Source organism: Telopea speciosissima, chromosome 5 (genome assembly GCF_018873765.1).
Source record: "Telopea speciosissima isolate NSW1024214 ecotype Mountain lineage chromosome 5, Tspe_v1, whole genome shotgun sequence".
Lineage (NCBI taxonomy): Eukaryota > Viridiplantae > Streptophyta > Magnoliopsida > Proteales > Proteaceae > Telopea > Telopea speciosissima.
Genome location: NC_057920.1, coordinates 54753854 through 54769736, shown reverse-complemented (window position 1 = coordinate 54769736; position 15883 = coordinate 54753854). Strand labels below are relative to the sequence as shown.

Here is a 15883-nt window from a genome sequence, read left to right as displayed (position 1 = left end):
GTAGAGACTTGAGAGTTCAGTAACCACCATTTCTTCTACTTTTCTTAGTCTTTTATTCTCTTACGTTTTTACTTTTGATTTTTTAATAGATATGTAATTCCATGTATCACATTGCATAAAACAATTTATATAAAGTAATAGCAAATCTAGAAAAATAATCATATTATCTTAACTTATAAATTGATAAAAATAAGATAACAAAATCCAATAAGGTAACTTAAAAGGATAGACAAACACAGAGTTATATTTCAGATATTTTATTACCGTTAGACTGCTAAACGAATCGAATAATAATCGGTCGGATAGGGGGATTATCATATTCGTATCCGATTAATTTCGGACGAATTCGGATTCTCCTAAACGGATACAAACGCAGATCGAATACAGATTTACGAATATCCATTTACATCCCTATTTACACCTCGGACAGCGTTGTAATTATTGGATTTTCAAGTGCCAATAACATAACCCAAACTTCTTTTCCCGCTCCTGAGCTCACGCGTGTCGGGGTGTCAACCGGTTAGGCTCGGTCGGGTTAGATCGGGCCTAACCGGGTCACACGGTCCTTAAAGCCTGCATTGTGACCACCCGTTTAAGTATTTGTACTGGGCCTGATCGGGCTTCGAGCTGTAATCGGACTAGTGTAATCAGGTCTTAATCGGGCCTTAAACAGTGCAAAACTGAGTTATGGGTCTGTTTAAATTTAAACGGGCTCTAAAATGTGCAACCTTAATAACTATGAGTGAAAAAAAAAACCCTAAGATACAAGAATAGAAATGAGTGAAAAATTGTATTGAGAAAAGTATCATAGAAAATAGATCTAGATTTGAATGACTACCAACAAATTTGGTGTATGTAAGAACCAGAAGATGGATATTCCACGAGTTTTTTATGTTTTGTTGATATTGACTCATGAATGATTAGTAAATGGATTAAACAACATATGGGTTTTCTTCAATGGTATGATGGAAATCAGAAATAGGATCCCATGGGATAAATCATGTTGGAACAAGAAATGTTTACCTTTCCAAACTTGATGGTTGGGTTCACTAACCTTTAAGAATGAGTACGTGAAAAAAAAGCCTAAAGGGTGAGGCTAGGCTCGATCGAGCTAGGTTGAGCTTGGAATCAGTCAGGCCGGTCGGACGCCCAACGGGCTAGAACCCCACACTAGGACCACCCAATTACTAAACGTGTCGGGCTAAATAGGCCAGGCCAGGCTGCGCTTTAGTCGGGCAGGCTTGGTCAGTTCTGTCGGGCCGGACCTGCAATTGACACCCCTACGTGTCAAGAATAGGAGTAGTTCTAAGGGTATCAAACGGTGCGATTTTGATTATACAATGCAGTTCTGGTTCGGTGCACATTTTGCAATGTAGAATTCAAAACCGCACTGGTGAAGAATCACCTAAAATTATAATCATTTTATATGCGATGCGGTTTTAGCAATTTCTATTCGATTTTCGTTATCCGATTTACATGCGGTTTGTAATACCGGTTTCACCTTTGTACCCTTTAATTTAATTTTCCATACTCTTGTTGCGTGTGAGAAATAATATTTGTTATACACATTTTAACTCTAGTCAAAGTTCACTTAGACATGCTAGTTTTTTAAGAAATGACCGTGTTGATGAGGAAAGTTTGGTTTCCCATTGAGATCTTCAGTGCAGCTAAAAGAGCTTTTGACGAATTTTGGTCAGCTCCATCAAGAATCCATGAGTAGCTAAACTAGGATGTTGCCCTGTCTCGGAATGCATCAAGTTGAGGCCTTGGAGTCATAAAAAGAAACCATTTGGGAACCCATTCATTTTCTTTCTCCGACCCAGCTCCCTCTTCAGATGTCGTTACCGGAGAAGTCTTTACCATTTGATCAGGGTTATCACGCTCTCGAGACTGACCTATCTCACATCCACCTAGAATCCAATACAGTGAAACTATTAGTCTCATCAAATTCCTAAGTAGGCCCCTCCTACTCGGATTGCACATATCATCCATGATATCCATCAACTAGTGTTTTCTATTTTCAATTTGGATCCTCTATTGTCGAGCTGCCCGGCAGGACCGTGCTGCTCAGACACAGTATTGCGCGCAATGTCCGTCTTATCCTTGTCCAAATGCCTTGCCCGAGTGGGGGTAAGGCGATCATTGCACGTAGCTCCATGTATGGGCAACACGGTTCTGCCGGGCAGCTCAGCAGTTTTCATCTATGTAACTAGGGATACAAATAATATTGCTCACTGTCTAGCATGGAAGGCTCTGTCACTGATATGTAAGAGTTTGGCCGCATTCCTCTCCTTGAGATCGGTATTCAAGTTGCCTTGGGCTCCTCATGTCATTATTGTCAATAAAATTTCTTTCTAAAAAAAAACATGTGAAGGTGCTAGCTGGCTCAGCTGGTAAAGTTGTTGTAGTTGAGTCCCAAGATCAAGTCCTACCTTCACCTTTTCTTGTATTCTCCTCCACCCTGAACATTGGAAAATGGATGTATACATAATTGATTTCCTTTAAAATAAAGGTTGTCAACATAGTAGTCTAGTGATCTGTTTCAGTTGGATCTAATTGGTCCCCATCAATTTAAGGCCATGCATTATTAACCCACCATTTAGTTAATCAGGCCCCATAGGCTAGGCATCGACATATGTCTATTCGATCAACCATTTACTGGTCTATAATCAGGGCTCATGTTAGTTGGACTATAATTGGGCTTTGAAATGAGCTAATTGTACTAAACAGATTCTACATGGGCTAACTAGGTTATAAATGATCGATTAATGGTGTCGATTGATCTCGATTGAGCGGCCATTAGTCTACAATTGATCAACAAGAACAATCGAATGAAAATGGATCTAGGCCTAGCACCAGAGGAGGGGGGGGGGGGAAGAAAGATATTATATCTAAGGGTTTAAAACCCAGAATCCGACATTAGATCGGCCTCCATTGATTTCAATTCAAATCAGATCAAAAATTCGGTCAGAATCCTACTAATTAGAATTGGGAAGAAGAAGCAAAGACTTCCACAAATGTGTGAATTTTTTAGCTTTTGTTTAAAAGGACTTGTAGACGTTGCTACAAAAGATTAGTTTCATTGATTTTCTTCTATTTTCCTGACTAAAAGTAAAGAAAAATAAGCTTTAAAAAAGACCAAAGATGATCGACTTAAAAAGAAATCATTGGAATCGGAATCAGCGGAATCGACCAATTTTGAATTACAACCCAATCTTTGAAAACCAAGATTATATCACACAAGAATAAGTATATTAAGGCAAGTAAAATGAAATTGAAATGTCAAATTTAGAGGGTGGAACAGTACCTTTGCCTGTTGCTGTGCTCCTGCCAACGGGAATTAGATTTACATAACGGTCAATTGTGGTTTATGTTCTATTTCAAATTTTCATGTCAATAAATCATCTCATATCTTAGCTAAGTTAAGGGTATCAAATTAGAATCGGAATTGAAAATCGAAACCAGATTCAGGTTGAATAACCAGAACCGACCCAAATAGAATTTGGTTGCAGAATCGAACCGAATATGTGTACCAATGTATAGTATATTGGTATATTATATAAATAAATAAATAACTATATATATCTTGGTACATAAATTATAGTATATTTTAATACACTATAATACTAATATATTATAATATATATTACTACTTTTAGTATTAGGTTTTATAATACAACTATATTATAATATAATATTATATTATAATCCGAGTAAGGGAATCAAAACCAAACATGTGTCGGAACTAAATTGGAACTGAACAAGTTCAGTTTGAAGAACGATTTTCAGAATCGAGGCTAGACTCAGTCTCATTCTGAATCATACCAACACTCTCTGAAACCGAACCAAATACCCCGCTCCAGACGGATTTACACCCTTAATCTCAGCATCTCACACACATTACATAGGGGCATTTTCATAAATGCAAAAAGTTCACCCACCCCCATGAAGAAAGGTTTTGTTTGAAATCCATCCTACCGTTATTCTCTTCTTTTTTTTGTTTGGTAGATCCTACCGTTATTCTCAAACACTACAAATGGATGTATACATAATTGATTTCCTCTACAAAAAGGTTGTCAATGTAGTAATTTACTGACTCCATATAGGGTGTCAACGGTCTTGGTCGATTTTGATTGGACCTAATCGATCCACATCAATTTAAGGCCCTGCATTGTTACCAACCGTTTAGTTAATCAGGCTTCATAGACCAGGTATGAAAACGTTTCTATTTGGTCTATCATTACCGGTCCAAAATCGGGGTTCATATTAATCAGGCTATATTTGGGCTGTCAACACTGAACACCCTTGTGCCATGACTCATGATTGGAGAATAGGGGGAGAAACTATCATATTCAAGGATCTAAAATCCGGAATCGGACACTGGATTGGCCTCCTTTGATTCCAAATTCAAATCAAAATCAACCGAAAATTGTTTAAAAAGAGTTGTAGATAACTTGCTACAAGAGTTTAGTTTCATTGATTTTTACCATTTTCCTGAATAAAAATAGGAAAAAAGAAGGAGAAAAAACGCAAAAAATGAAAACCAAAGATGACCGAATGGAAAAGAAGTTATTGGAATGGCAGTAATGGGAATTAGTGGAATTTGCCTATTGGAATTCCAATCCGATTTTTCAAACCAAGATTATATCACACAAGAATGAATATTTTGGGGGAAGTAAAATGAAATTGAAATGTCAAATTTTAGAGAGTGAAATAGTACCTCTCTCTGTTGTTATTCTCCCGCAAGTGGAAATCAGATTTATAATATGAGAGAGAACGCCACCCAGTCGTGCCAAACGCCCCCCTACACCATGACCCAAGGGTGTGCAAAATGATTATCGTACCCCTGATCATTTATGGGGTTTTAGTAGAGTGTGACGGTTATTTCGCATACCCATGTGTCAGGACATGGGTGGCGTGCACTGTGCCATTAGGTGGCAGCTTTGTGTTCTATTTCAAAATTTCATGCCTACAAAGCATCTTAGTATTTAAGTAAAGGATGTCAAATTGGAACTACATGATACTAAAAATCGATATAGAATCCAGGCCAAAAAATCAGAACCGAATAGAATTTAATTACAATCCAAAATTGTGATGCAAGAAGAGCTCTTGGTTCGATTTAGTTCCAGCATAGGAACCAAGAATTGAAACCGAATCAAATTTGGGTAACAATGTATTATAGTATATTAGTTGTATAGGGATAAAGAACGATAACCGGTTGCATAGCACGGCGTGTACCTGCACCCAGACACAGCCGCATGCAAAATGATCGATGCACCCCCTGAAAAGGCAGAAAGAACTAAGGGTGCGTTGATCATTTCATGCGTAGCTATGTCTGGGCACAGGTAGATGCCGTACTGCGCGACCAATTAGCGTTTTTTTCCCATTAGTATATTATAATATTAATATTATATTTTATAATATATATATATATATATATATAATTTTATTTTTTTTTTTTTTTTGGGGAGACAGGAGGGGTATCCGACTTTAGGCCGAGTAAATGTATACTATGTATTTAGTATAATCCACGTAAAGGAACCAGAACCGAATTGTGTAGGAACCGAGTTTCGGAACTGGAACCAACCAGAACCGAATAAAATATCGATTTTTAGATCTCACGCACATAGGGGTTTTTTCGTAAATAAAAAAAAATGTCCACCCACCTCCGCGAAGCAAAAGCCTATCACTTATCCGACCGCGTCTCTCAGAGGGGTATTTCTGGCAATGTCAAATGATTCACGCCGGGATCTCCCCTTAACGGTCATCTTGCAGGCAAACCTCAGAGTCACAGGGCATTTAATAACCACGATTTGTCTACGCGCTCCCGCGAGTTTGAAATACAACAAGATCTCCTCTTAACGGCTCAAATTATTTGAACCGATTCACGCCGAGATCTCCCGCCAACGGTAATTTGCTTCGAGTGCAAGCAAAGCTCAGGCGAAGAGCGAGCGAAAGTTAAATCCAGTCATTCCGACCGTTATAGGAGAAGAGCGAGCGAAAGTTAAATCAGAAATTCACAAATTACATTTTAATACATTTCGGATTGAACAGGTCCCTAATTCTTCCCCTCTGTCCTTTAAATCTTTGTTTTCTTCTCACTACTCTGAATTTTTCATTTTTTTTTCTTACTGCAGAAGCTAAAAACCATGAAATCCTTGAAAACTTCAACGTTTATGAGAAGAGTTCAGGGGTTGAAGAAGAAGACGAGCGAGCTGGCCACACTCTGTGGCGTTGATGCCTTTATGATTTCCTATGGTTCTGATCAATCGGCCATCCCTCAGACATGGCCAGAGAATCCGGACGAAGTGAGAAGGGTTATCAAAAGCTATCAGCTTCTCCAAGAAAATCCTAAGAAGAGAAGAAGACAGAAACCAGTCGCAGAATGTACCCAGAATGAGAAAAGGAGGAAAATTTCTCATGCCCAAGATGACGACTATCTGCTGGATTCCTTCTCCTCTGATCAACTGCAAGAGTTGTTGATGGTGATTGACTCAAAGTTGGAGACCGTAAATGAGTAGATGAGAGAGGCAAGCTTCGCCCCCGCCCAAAACGGTTGCGTTGACGTATTTCACTGTGACACACTTCCACCGATCGATTTGGATCCACCGCTGCATGTGCTCCCGGAGTTGCAGGAGGAGAAGCGAGATCAGTGGGGCATCTCCTCTAATGCAATAGATACTATGATTAGATTCCTAAAAGATCTAGAAAATGGAGTCCCTTTCACCACCATGATTGGTTGGACCCATCCAGCATCCCAACCCTGTTCTTATGATTCCATGCATGGTTCTTTCATGATGGGACTTGAAGAAGGAGAGAAGATCAGAGGAGGAGCTATCTAGCAGTGACATTGAAGCCACTTGCCCTGTTCTTGCCACTCCATTGAAGCCGTTTTTTTTTTTCATTTTTAAGTTCTTTTAGCATGTGATTGGTTTGAATGAACATTATTGACTGTAAAATTCTAAATTGCTAATCAAGTAGAGTACATTGTGGAATGGTTTTTAGTTTCTGTTGGGTGTGTGTAGTTATTAATTTCTTTGATCCTTTTAGGGAGAAGGAGATTCAGTTACCATGTTCACAAGAAGGTCATAGCATTAATTATAGTCTTTTTCAACAGATTTCCTTCTCTGTATAAAAGATAAGAGATAGACAGTGAATTGAAGGAGAGTAATTGGAGGGGTGTACCCTTTCAATGGCTAACCTGAGAACTTATTCATTGTTCCTAATCAATTTTCTGTTTATCTTCTCAAGTACTCTCAATGATTTCTTTGTTGCTGCAGCTACAGAGAAGAAGGTAAAACATTTATCATAATCTTGTTTCAGTTGTAATTTCACATTGGTTCATTATAAAAAATATCACTTTGGTGGGCTGGGCAACCATGATTCAATTGGCCATACGGGCATTGGAGGTGCCCCTGGTTTATTTTCTTCTTTTTCATTTTTATTGTTTTTTGTTTCAGTCATTATTGCCTTTTATGGGGTGGTCTGTGTCTCAGCGCAGGACACACACTCCCCCACAGAGAACTTTCTCCCATTAAAGCTTCGCCTATTTCTGTTATCTTATTTGACAAGAACCTTCCTTTTTCTTGAGAATATTACACTAGAGCTGAAACACCTTCTATAATGTTGAAGAGCATTTGAATTTTACTAGGAATTAAATTTCAATCTCAGACTTTCACATTGGCATGGCTGAAACAGAGATACTCTAATCTCAGTCAACCAAAACTTGATTTCATCTCTCAAGCAAAATCAAAACATTTCATTTATACAAGTAAAATATGCCCATTTTGGGTTAAGAATAACTAAATTTTATAGGAGAATTGGGGGAAATTATAAGGGTATTATCTATAACAGAAATGTAAAAATGTGGCTACTAAAAACATATATGATTTATTATGGACAAGATGGATGGTTCCTCATCACAATAAATAGGTGATGCAATTGCAGTAGGTGTGTGTATAAGTGTTCCTCTGAATCCTAGCAAGTAGCTTACAGTCTTTGCCTAGTGCGTCAGCAAGAAGTGATTTGATTTTAACTTGCCTCTTTTTGGTATCTATAATTTGTATCAGAGTAAGCACCTCAGCTCCTTTCTTCTTATCTAGAAAAGTATAAAGGTCCCAAACCTGCATCAACAGAGCCAAAGAAGGAGAACCATTGTGGAGACAATGAAGGATAGCTCGCTACCAAACCAAGTAGCCTTCGCAAACGGGCAGTCTAGAAGGATATGATCACTGGTTTCAACCGGTTGGCCACATCTTTTACAACTAGGATCTATTGGCAGTCGATGCTTCAAAAAATTCTCACCAAACGCAACTCCTTGAGCACATACTCGCCATAGGAATTTTTTAATTTTGGGTAGGGATTTACAGCTCTAGATTTGTTTCCAAACTTTAGGGGGGAATGTTTTCCCAAACATGTCTATGGGATGCGGAAGCTTGCGCTGATGCATGGAAGTCTTGTTGATTGGATAGAAGGTGGTAAGCGGTCTTAACTGAGAACAATCCATTACAGGCTCCTCCCCAAATTAGCCCATCCTCCCTAGGGAACAGACTCAAATTGGTTTTCAAAATTGCTGCCTTGTCGGTTGTGCTGAAGATTTGATCTAGAATATTGATTCTCCATGTCCGATTGTTATGGTTAACCAAGTCATTTACTTTCACCAAATCGCAGTTAGGATGTCTCAAGAATTGCACCCTGAAATTGGGAAAAGTTTGCACCCAGTTGCTGTTCCATATGTCTATGTTGTCTCCATTCCCAACTTGCCAAATAAGACCACTGGCCAGCACTTTCCTACCTACTCCAGGCACATGAGGATCTATTTCCAGTAGGGGCACTCATGAGAGCAGTGAGTTGGAAATAAATTGCTTTAACAAATTTAGCCCACAATCTCCAAGCAGCAGTTCATGAGAGTGCTCATATACTTAGGTGGAGATTCCAAAGGTTTCTACTCCTATGCTGAAGCGCTTCCTTTTTGTGTGGGTGTTGGGGGGGTGGGGGTGGGAGGGGGTGAGAGAATTTCAGTTTCCAAGGTAAGAAGTGGGTGCTATCATATGTCTTTCTATTGTCTAAGTTCACAAGCTGGAGATAAGCCAACTCAAAACATAAGGTGTGAATAAAGCCAATGTTTCAATTGAAGAGATACTGATGCAAGTTCTTCCGATCACAAAACTGTTCACAACAAACTGGACCATTTCTCGTTGTTTAATCTCGAAGTTCCAATTGAGCATACTACGGGAGCTCCTAAGAGCTTTGGTATTTCAGATAACATGGTTGCCTAGTTTGTAGAGATAACAGGTTATAGATATTGCATCTGTAGCCTTCCTTCTCAACTGAGGTCAAGACCTAGAAATCCAAAACCATAATATCTCTACAATTCAGCTGTTGCTGTAATTCTTATAAAGATTCTTTTAGTCCCAGTGACATTTTATTCAAGTCATGTAGTTAAAATGAGGACAGTGCCTCTTCGCATGTAGGCATGTGTCCATGGTTTGACATGTCAACTTTGTATCTTCTCTGATCAAATTTCTTGTAGTTTCAATGGTTAATACCCTCAGGATAAGAATTTTTCACTTATGGTGTCAGCATTTATGTTTGAATTTAGAAACTTGTTATTCCTGATCATATATTTTGAAAGATTGATAGGAGACACTATCATCATCAGCATCTCTTTCCAAGCACCCTAGATTGAAGGTTAGATAAGGTTCCCTTTGTTTATAGAATACAGCACAAAATGAATTTATTCAATAGCTCGGAATTCTTCTGGTAGTGGCTTTCCTTCCAGAAATGCATTGAACAACACAAGCATCTCTCTGGCTGTGAGAATGGAGCCTTACGAGATGCTCCTCTAATGGTAGCAAAGGAGAGGATATTTCCATACACTTGTATCCATCCACCAACCTGAAAATGCAGCTACCAAGGTTACTTTGAGGAATAGAATGAAATGTAAGATTTAAAATCAGGCAAAGATCATGGCAGTAGTTATCCAATTTGAAAAAGGTTACCAAAATGCAAAATTTTCAAGTGACTCATTTTCTAAAATGTCAAAATTATATAAACATAATAAGTTGATACTAGAGTTGCTGTTCCTAGGTTTTGACTTCATAATGCTTTGAGAAAGTCATAAATTGATACTGATTTTCCACAATAAAGAATCGCTAGCTAAATTTGATGACAGATATTTCAAACTATGTGAATTTTTTATGGTTTGCAGTAGAAGACTAACCTGTTTCCCCTCAAACCAAGCTCTGTAAGTCGTAGTTGTGTGCAGTCCCAATGTATTTGCCAATCCATGGAGCAGTGTACATGTCCCGGTTAATGGGATACCAGAGTCTTGATCTCCACTGCAATAGAGATTAAATACAGAATCATTGTTTAAACTAAGTCATGAATGGAATCAATGGCTTGCTTGGTAAGAATAACTTAACTATGTCAACTAAGTGAAGCTGACACAATAGCCACTTTCTTAAGAGTGATCCTCACTCCTGAGGACTGTGTTGTATATTGCTCAAGATATGAACAGCATTCTCTGTGTAAACTTGGTTTCACTTTACACCAGCTAAAACAGTGGTGAATGATATTGATCTTCAAACCACAGTTCTACTCCAAATCTAGAAAGAAGTTCAGTATTGATTGCTTAAAAAACCTGTAAATCAAGACTCGAATTCCAGAACTGATGAGTGAGCCGATGACTGGTATTGTGGGTTCCTCTAAGTTGAGCATCTGTTAGTGTAGAATACTAGAAACAATTTGTTTTAAAAATATTGACACAAAAATTTATCTAACGAAGGCAGTGAATTACAAAGAAAAATCCAGATAAAATTGGATTTTACTGGCATGTGTTTTTTTGTTGTTCTTTTTCTTGTTGTTGATTGGTCCAATTTTCTTACTGCCATGTGTTTTTTGTTTGTTGTTGTTGTTATAGGTTGTTAATTGGATCTTACATTTTACGCAACATTGTCATTGCATCTATTCCTCTTGGAAATTTAATAATTCCTGATCTAATCCATTCAATTTGAATATATGCAGGATGGGTTGGTCAGATATTGTTAAGAAAACAACACCCAGAATGACGATTTGCAGAAGAAAAACGAAAATAGAAAAGCACACACAACGCACAAACAGAGATTTACGTGGTTCACCTCCAGTATGGAAGCTACGTCCACGGCCGAGCAATAGAACAGGTTTCACTCTTTCTCTGAAATGTTACAAACCCTCATAACCTTAAAGAGATAAGAACAATATATATAGGAAAACCCTAACCCTAGAAAGTACACAAATGCCCCAAGCCCAAAAATGCCAAAAAAACCTGAGCCAGACCAAAACATAATACATGGCTCAAAAATACTCATTTCGAAGATCTCGACGAGCCCAACACAACTCCACGCCTTTGGTGAGGAGCCCCACCGTTTCGGCATTCCGAGGTCGATTCAAGGCCGAAACGGCCCTCCGAAGGTCTCAACCGCACTTTCTGGATCAAATCAAGCTTCACCAACAACATATATGGGATCAAATCGGTCGTCATTTTGACGAAAATGGAAATGGCACTTGCCAAAATGGAAATGCACAGGTCCAGGCAAACCGCCGGCCTCACTTGCTGTATTTAAGCTTTCATCTATCAATAATTACGATGTTAGCCTTGTCGATGGATTTAATTTACTGTTAGTCATTACACCGATTAATGGTAAGGGGAACTGCAGTGTTGCAAGTTGTGATGGTGACTTGAGACCCTATAGCCCACAAGAATTCGCCGTTAAATCAGCTAAGAAAATTATTGGTTGCTGGAGTGCATGTGATGCATATGAGACTGATCAATACTATTGTAATTAATGGTAAACATGGGAACTCAGTGACATGCCGACCTACTGATTACTCCAAGATGTTTAAGCAGGCTTGCCCTGCAGCTTACAGTAATGCATATGATCCAACCGGTATTTTTACTTGCTCAGCATCCAACTATATCGTCACCTTCTGCTAATCAAAGTGAGTGATTAACATTCTCAACAGTATAATAGTTAATTTTCAGTTTAATTTGCTAGGAAGTTTGGGTTTTTATTCAAGCACTTTGTGGACAATGTTCTAAAACCAATCTAGTTCATTGGAATGTACAAGGGACCAAGGTACCGTTTGACAACGTTATTTTTTCTGTGCTATTAATGTTTCTAGCATACAATTAGCACAGAAAACGCGTTTGAGAAATCCGTTTTGTTTCACTTGTTTTTTATAACAAAAATCAAAATTTATAACAATTTATGGCTAAAATAACGTTTTTAGAATAACAATTTTTTCTTGTTTTTACATTTTTGTGGCCTTTATTAAAAATTGTTAATCGATAAGAGCATCCAAACGAGTTGTTTGCTATCTCCATCTCTCGCTCAGTCCAAAACCCTAACCTCCAACTCTCTCTCTTTCTCGCTCATCACTCTCTTTGGCACACGCTCAAGATCACCATGAGTTCTGCTCGAGTTGGGACCTGAAGCTATCATCGTCCTCACCTCAAGCTCGAGGAGCTCTGCTGCTGTCCCTCCACCGTCCAGGTAAATATCTCTCTCTCTCTCTCTCTCTCTCTCCGTGTCTCTCTCTTTCTCTCTCTCTCATTCATGGTGGAACGAACTGGTTTTCTCTACAAGGAAACCTGCTGCTATGAAACCCTAGATCTCAACAACAAAATTAGTCATTTTTCGGTGAAATTTGGAGGTCCATTACAGCACCCCACGACCTCCACTCGACTGTAGTTTTGAGGCTATCTGAACACTCGTTTGGGAGAAATTAAAAACCCCTATCTGTTCATCTCTCTCTCTCTGTTTCTCGCCTCTCTCTCTTGCTCTGTTGGAGAGAGAGGAGACAGAGGAGGAGGGGGAGGGAGAGGGATAGGGGTTTTTAATTTCTCCCAAACGATGACTCAACATCTGTTTGACGGTTGGGTATCACTGTCTCAAGGAGATCAGATACCGTACGTAACTAAAATGCCAAGGGACTTTGAGTCATGATTGGATGATTTAGGGAGGAATATAACATGGGATGAAGGGAGAAGAGTAAAAGAGAGAATACCAAAGTGAAGAGGGAGAGAGGCTTGAACAAGAAGAAGAGAGGAAAATTTTTGCAACCTGTGATCAAACTGGCTTCGGCAAATTTCAAAATAGTGAGTAGTTAATGTTTCTTTCTTACTTGATTTTGTCAAATTAATTGTTAACGAAGTAGTGTTTCTTCTGGTTGGAATGTAAGTGTGTCGCTGCTGCTGTCTCCACAAATTCATGTTCTATGTTTAGGATCAGTTCTTGTTCTTCATCTATTATTTACTTGGAGTACTTTGTCAATTTAGAGAGATATTGGGTATCTGTATATGTAATAGGATTGATGCATAGATAGCTGTATATATGCCTATATGATGTGAAGATCTAGGTTGTTAGATCTTTCATTGCTTTCTTCTTGTTCTCTTTCATCTCTCACTTTGTCTTCATTTCTAAAAAAGAATTGGGGTTTCAGTTTTTTCCCCTCTCTGATTGATTGATTCAGTAACACTTCAGATCTTAATTAGGGTTGTGATGATGCAAAAAAGGATTCCTTTTACTCTGGGTTATGATAATCCTAGAGGCTTGCCCTTCATTTTAAGTTGTCTTAGATAGTATAAAGAGAGAGCATAGAAAAGAGAAACAGCTCAGCTGCATATAATCATAAAGCTAGTTACATCTAACAAGTAAATTTCCATAACAAAGAGGTAGAGCTTGTTCTTTTAATACATATTCGTACCAACATAGTTGCACCATTCAAAGCTAAGCTACTGAATAGCCTTCCACAGCTTCACTAAAAACAGTCTAGCAAAGAGAAAAAAAGAAAAAGAAAAATAATAACTAAGGGCTCACCTTCATGGTAGGCTTTTTACTAGAGAAACCCTATCCAACCCTCTAAGGAAACATATAGCTACTATAGGTAATATATAAAGAGATACCCATCTGGAAATCATCTCTGTGGAAATCTTTTTGTTTTGTCTTTGTTATTCCATTTTCTGGCCGATTCTGATTGATTCCAAACCAATTCAAATCGGAATCAATGGAGACTAAAAAGGGTACTTAGAAACCACAATTCATTAACCAGAATGTTAATCTTTTCAAAATCCCACCATAGAGATTGCTTGCTTATCTTGATAGAATTAGGTATTACATACTCCATCAGTCAGCAAGCCCTACAAGTCACAGCAATATGCTAATAGCTAGGTTGATGGCTCAACTTGTCAATTCATGCTATAGTAATTATCCTTAGAAGGAATTCTTTCTAAGACAATGTTTGGATCCCACTTATTAAAGCAACTTTATGGACTATATTCTTTAAGTGTGAAAATAGGAAACTAATTACCACGATATTTGGTGTCACTAAACCATCACAGCCTTCTTACCAAAATGGTACAAAGAGAAGAAGTTTCACGCTTAGATCTTGAGAAAGTTGTTTGGATGTATATGGTACAAAGGGAAGGAAGAAGGGAAAGAAGCAGAACCGCACATAAAAGTGATTGAAAAGCATGACTTTAGAAAGAGGGATCCATATATGACTAGTAGAGATAAAACTCTGTTCTGAACCACAAGTACCAGAAAATTACTGTTCCTACGGGTGAGGACAGCATAGTGGGGATAAGCAACAAGTTGAAGAAATGAGAAGTGTGTTGGAGTATTTGTCAATTGTCTTGTTTGTGATGATGGATTGGGAGGCATTACTTTATGGGCTTTATATTGAGAAAGGATGCATGGGTAGATAAGTTTATAATAGCTTAGCTTTAAGAACTTTAAAAGCATGAGAACCAGTCTACCATAACAAATCACAAATTGCGACTAAGACCCAATTCGTTGCTATTACAATGAACAAATTTACATTGGGGATTTCTCACAATGAAAAAAAATTACATAGACCCAATTCATTACTATTACAGTATTACATCTAATGTGAAGTGTTAATTCTCAGGTAACCTCTCTTCTTTTCTCTGCTGGGCCTTTGAGTTGTAGCTTGAAGAAATCCACCCAAGGTATGGATTCTTTCCTTTTGATTTTAGTGTTATTCATTGTTTTCTGTTAATATTGATTCATATCTATGAAAGCCTATCAAACCCTGCGGCTGCTCTGTTTTTAGAGCTTGATTCAGTGCCCATCGATACATGTATGAGGCTGGTTGAGCCTATTATACCATATCTATTACAGTATTCATGTTCTTGTTTACTTATTTTGTTTGAGTGAATGATATATTTGCTTGGTGTGGTTGTGGATGAGGCTGGTCATAACCTAAAGTACAGTAGTCTTTCCTTTGACTTTGATGATGAGGAAAGACAAGAGAAGTTACCATGAACTTTTCTTTGAATGCATTCCATGTGATGGAATTTAAAAGCCTTGGTCTAAAAGTCCTCATAGCCTCCATTCATCAATTATGCAACTGTTTCGCTATCATTTTTCATGAAAGTCTTGCTAATTAAAGCATTAAATGTAAAAATTTCCAAGTTAAACATGTGTAATATTTAACTTGCCAAATACCCAAACTAGCCAAATAATCAAACAAAGCAAGGATCCTAGACTAGGCTAGGGAAATCCTTACAGCCAAAGACACCCAGTTTTTTTAATATGAAATCCACCATATAGGAGCAAAACCTGAGCACAGTACTTTAGGAACAAATGGGCTCAAGAAAAGTGATTGGTGTTTAAAGTATAAATAATAGATGGGGTCAAGAAAAGTGATTGGTGCTTAATCTATTAATATAATTCTTGGGGTTTGCCTCACTTTTTAGAAACCTAACCTACCATTTATGATCAACAACCTAGTAATAGTCTCTAGGATCTTGTTGTTGAACAGTAACTTTGAGGAGAATTGAGAATCCCCACCTACTTTCTTCTAAAAGTCTAAATTCATT

General features: G+C 38.1%; 2 protein-coding genes across 2 annotated transcripts; one reads left to right on the top strand and one right to left on the bottom strand.

Annotated features, from left to right (window-relative positions):
- The first annotated feature begins 5727 nt into the window (after positions 1-5727).
- Positions 5728-6521, top strand: LOC122663093 (agamous-like MADS-box protein AGL49). The gene is made up of 2 exons (XM_043858799.1): positions 5728-5775; positions 6138-6521. The coding sequence occupies exons 1-2, from the start codon at positions 5728-5730 to the stop codon at positions 6519-6521; spliced, it is 432 nt and encodes a 143-aa protein (XP_043714734.1).
- Positions 6522-9711: 3190 nt separating this feature from the next.
- On the bottom strand, positions 9712-10808 carry LOC122663092 (serine carboxypeptidase-like 45). The gene is made up of 3 exons (XM_043858797.1): positions 10643-10808; positions 10223-10340; positions 9712-9897 (listed from the first exon to the last, which is right to left on the bottom strand). The coding sequence occupies exons 1-3, from the start codon at positions 10717-10719 to the stop codon at positions 9712-9714; spliced, it is 381 nt and encodes a 126-aa protein (XP_043714732.1). The 5' UTR covers positions 10720-10808.
- Between the last annotated feature and the right edge of the window lie 5075 nt (positions 10809-15883).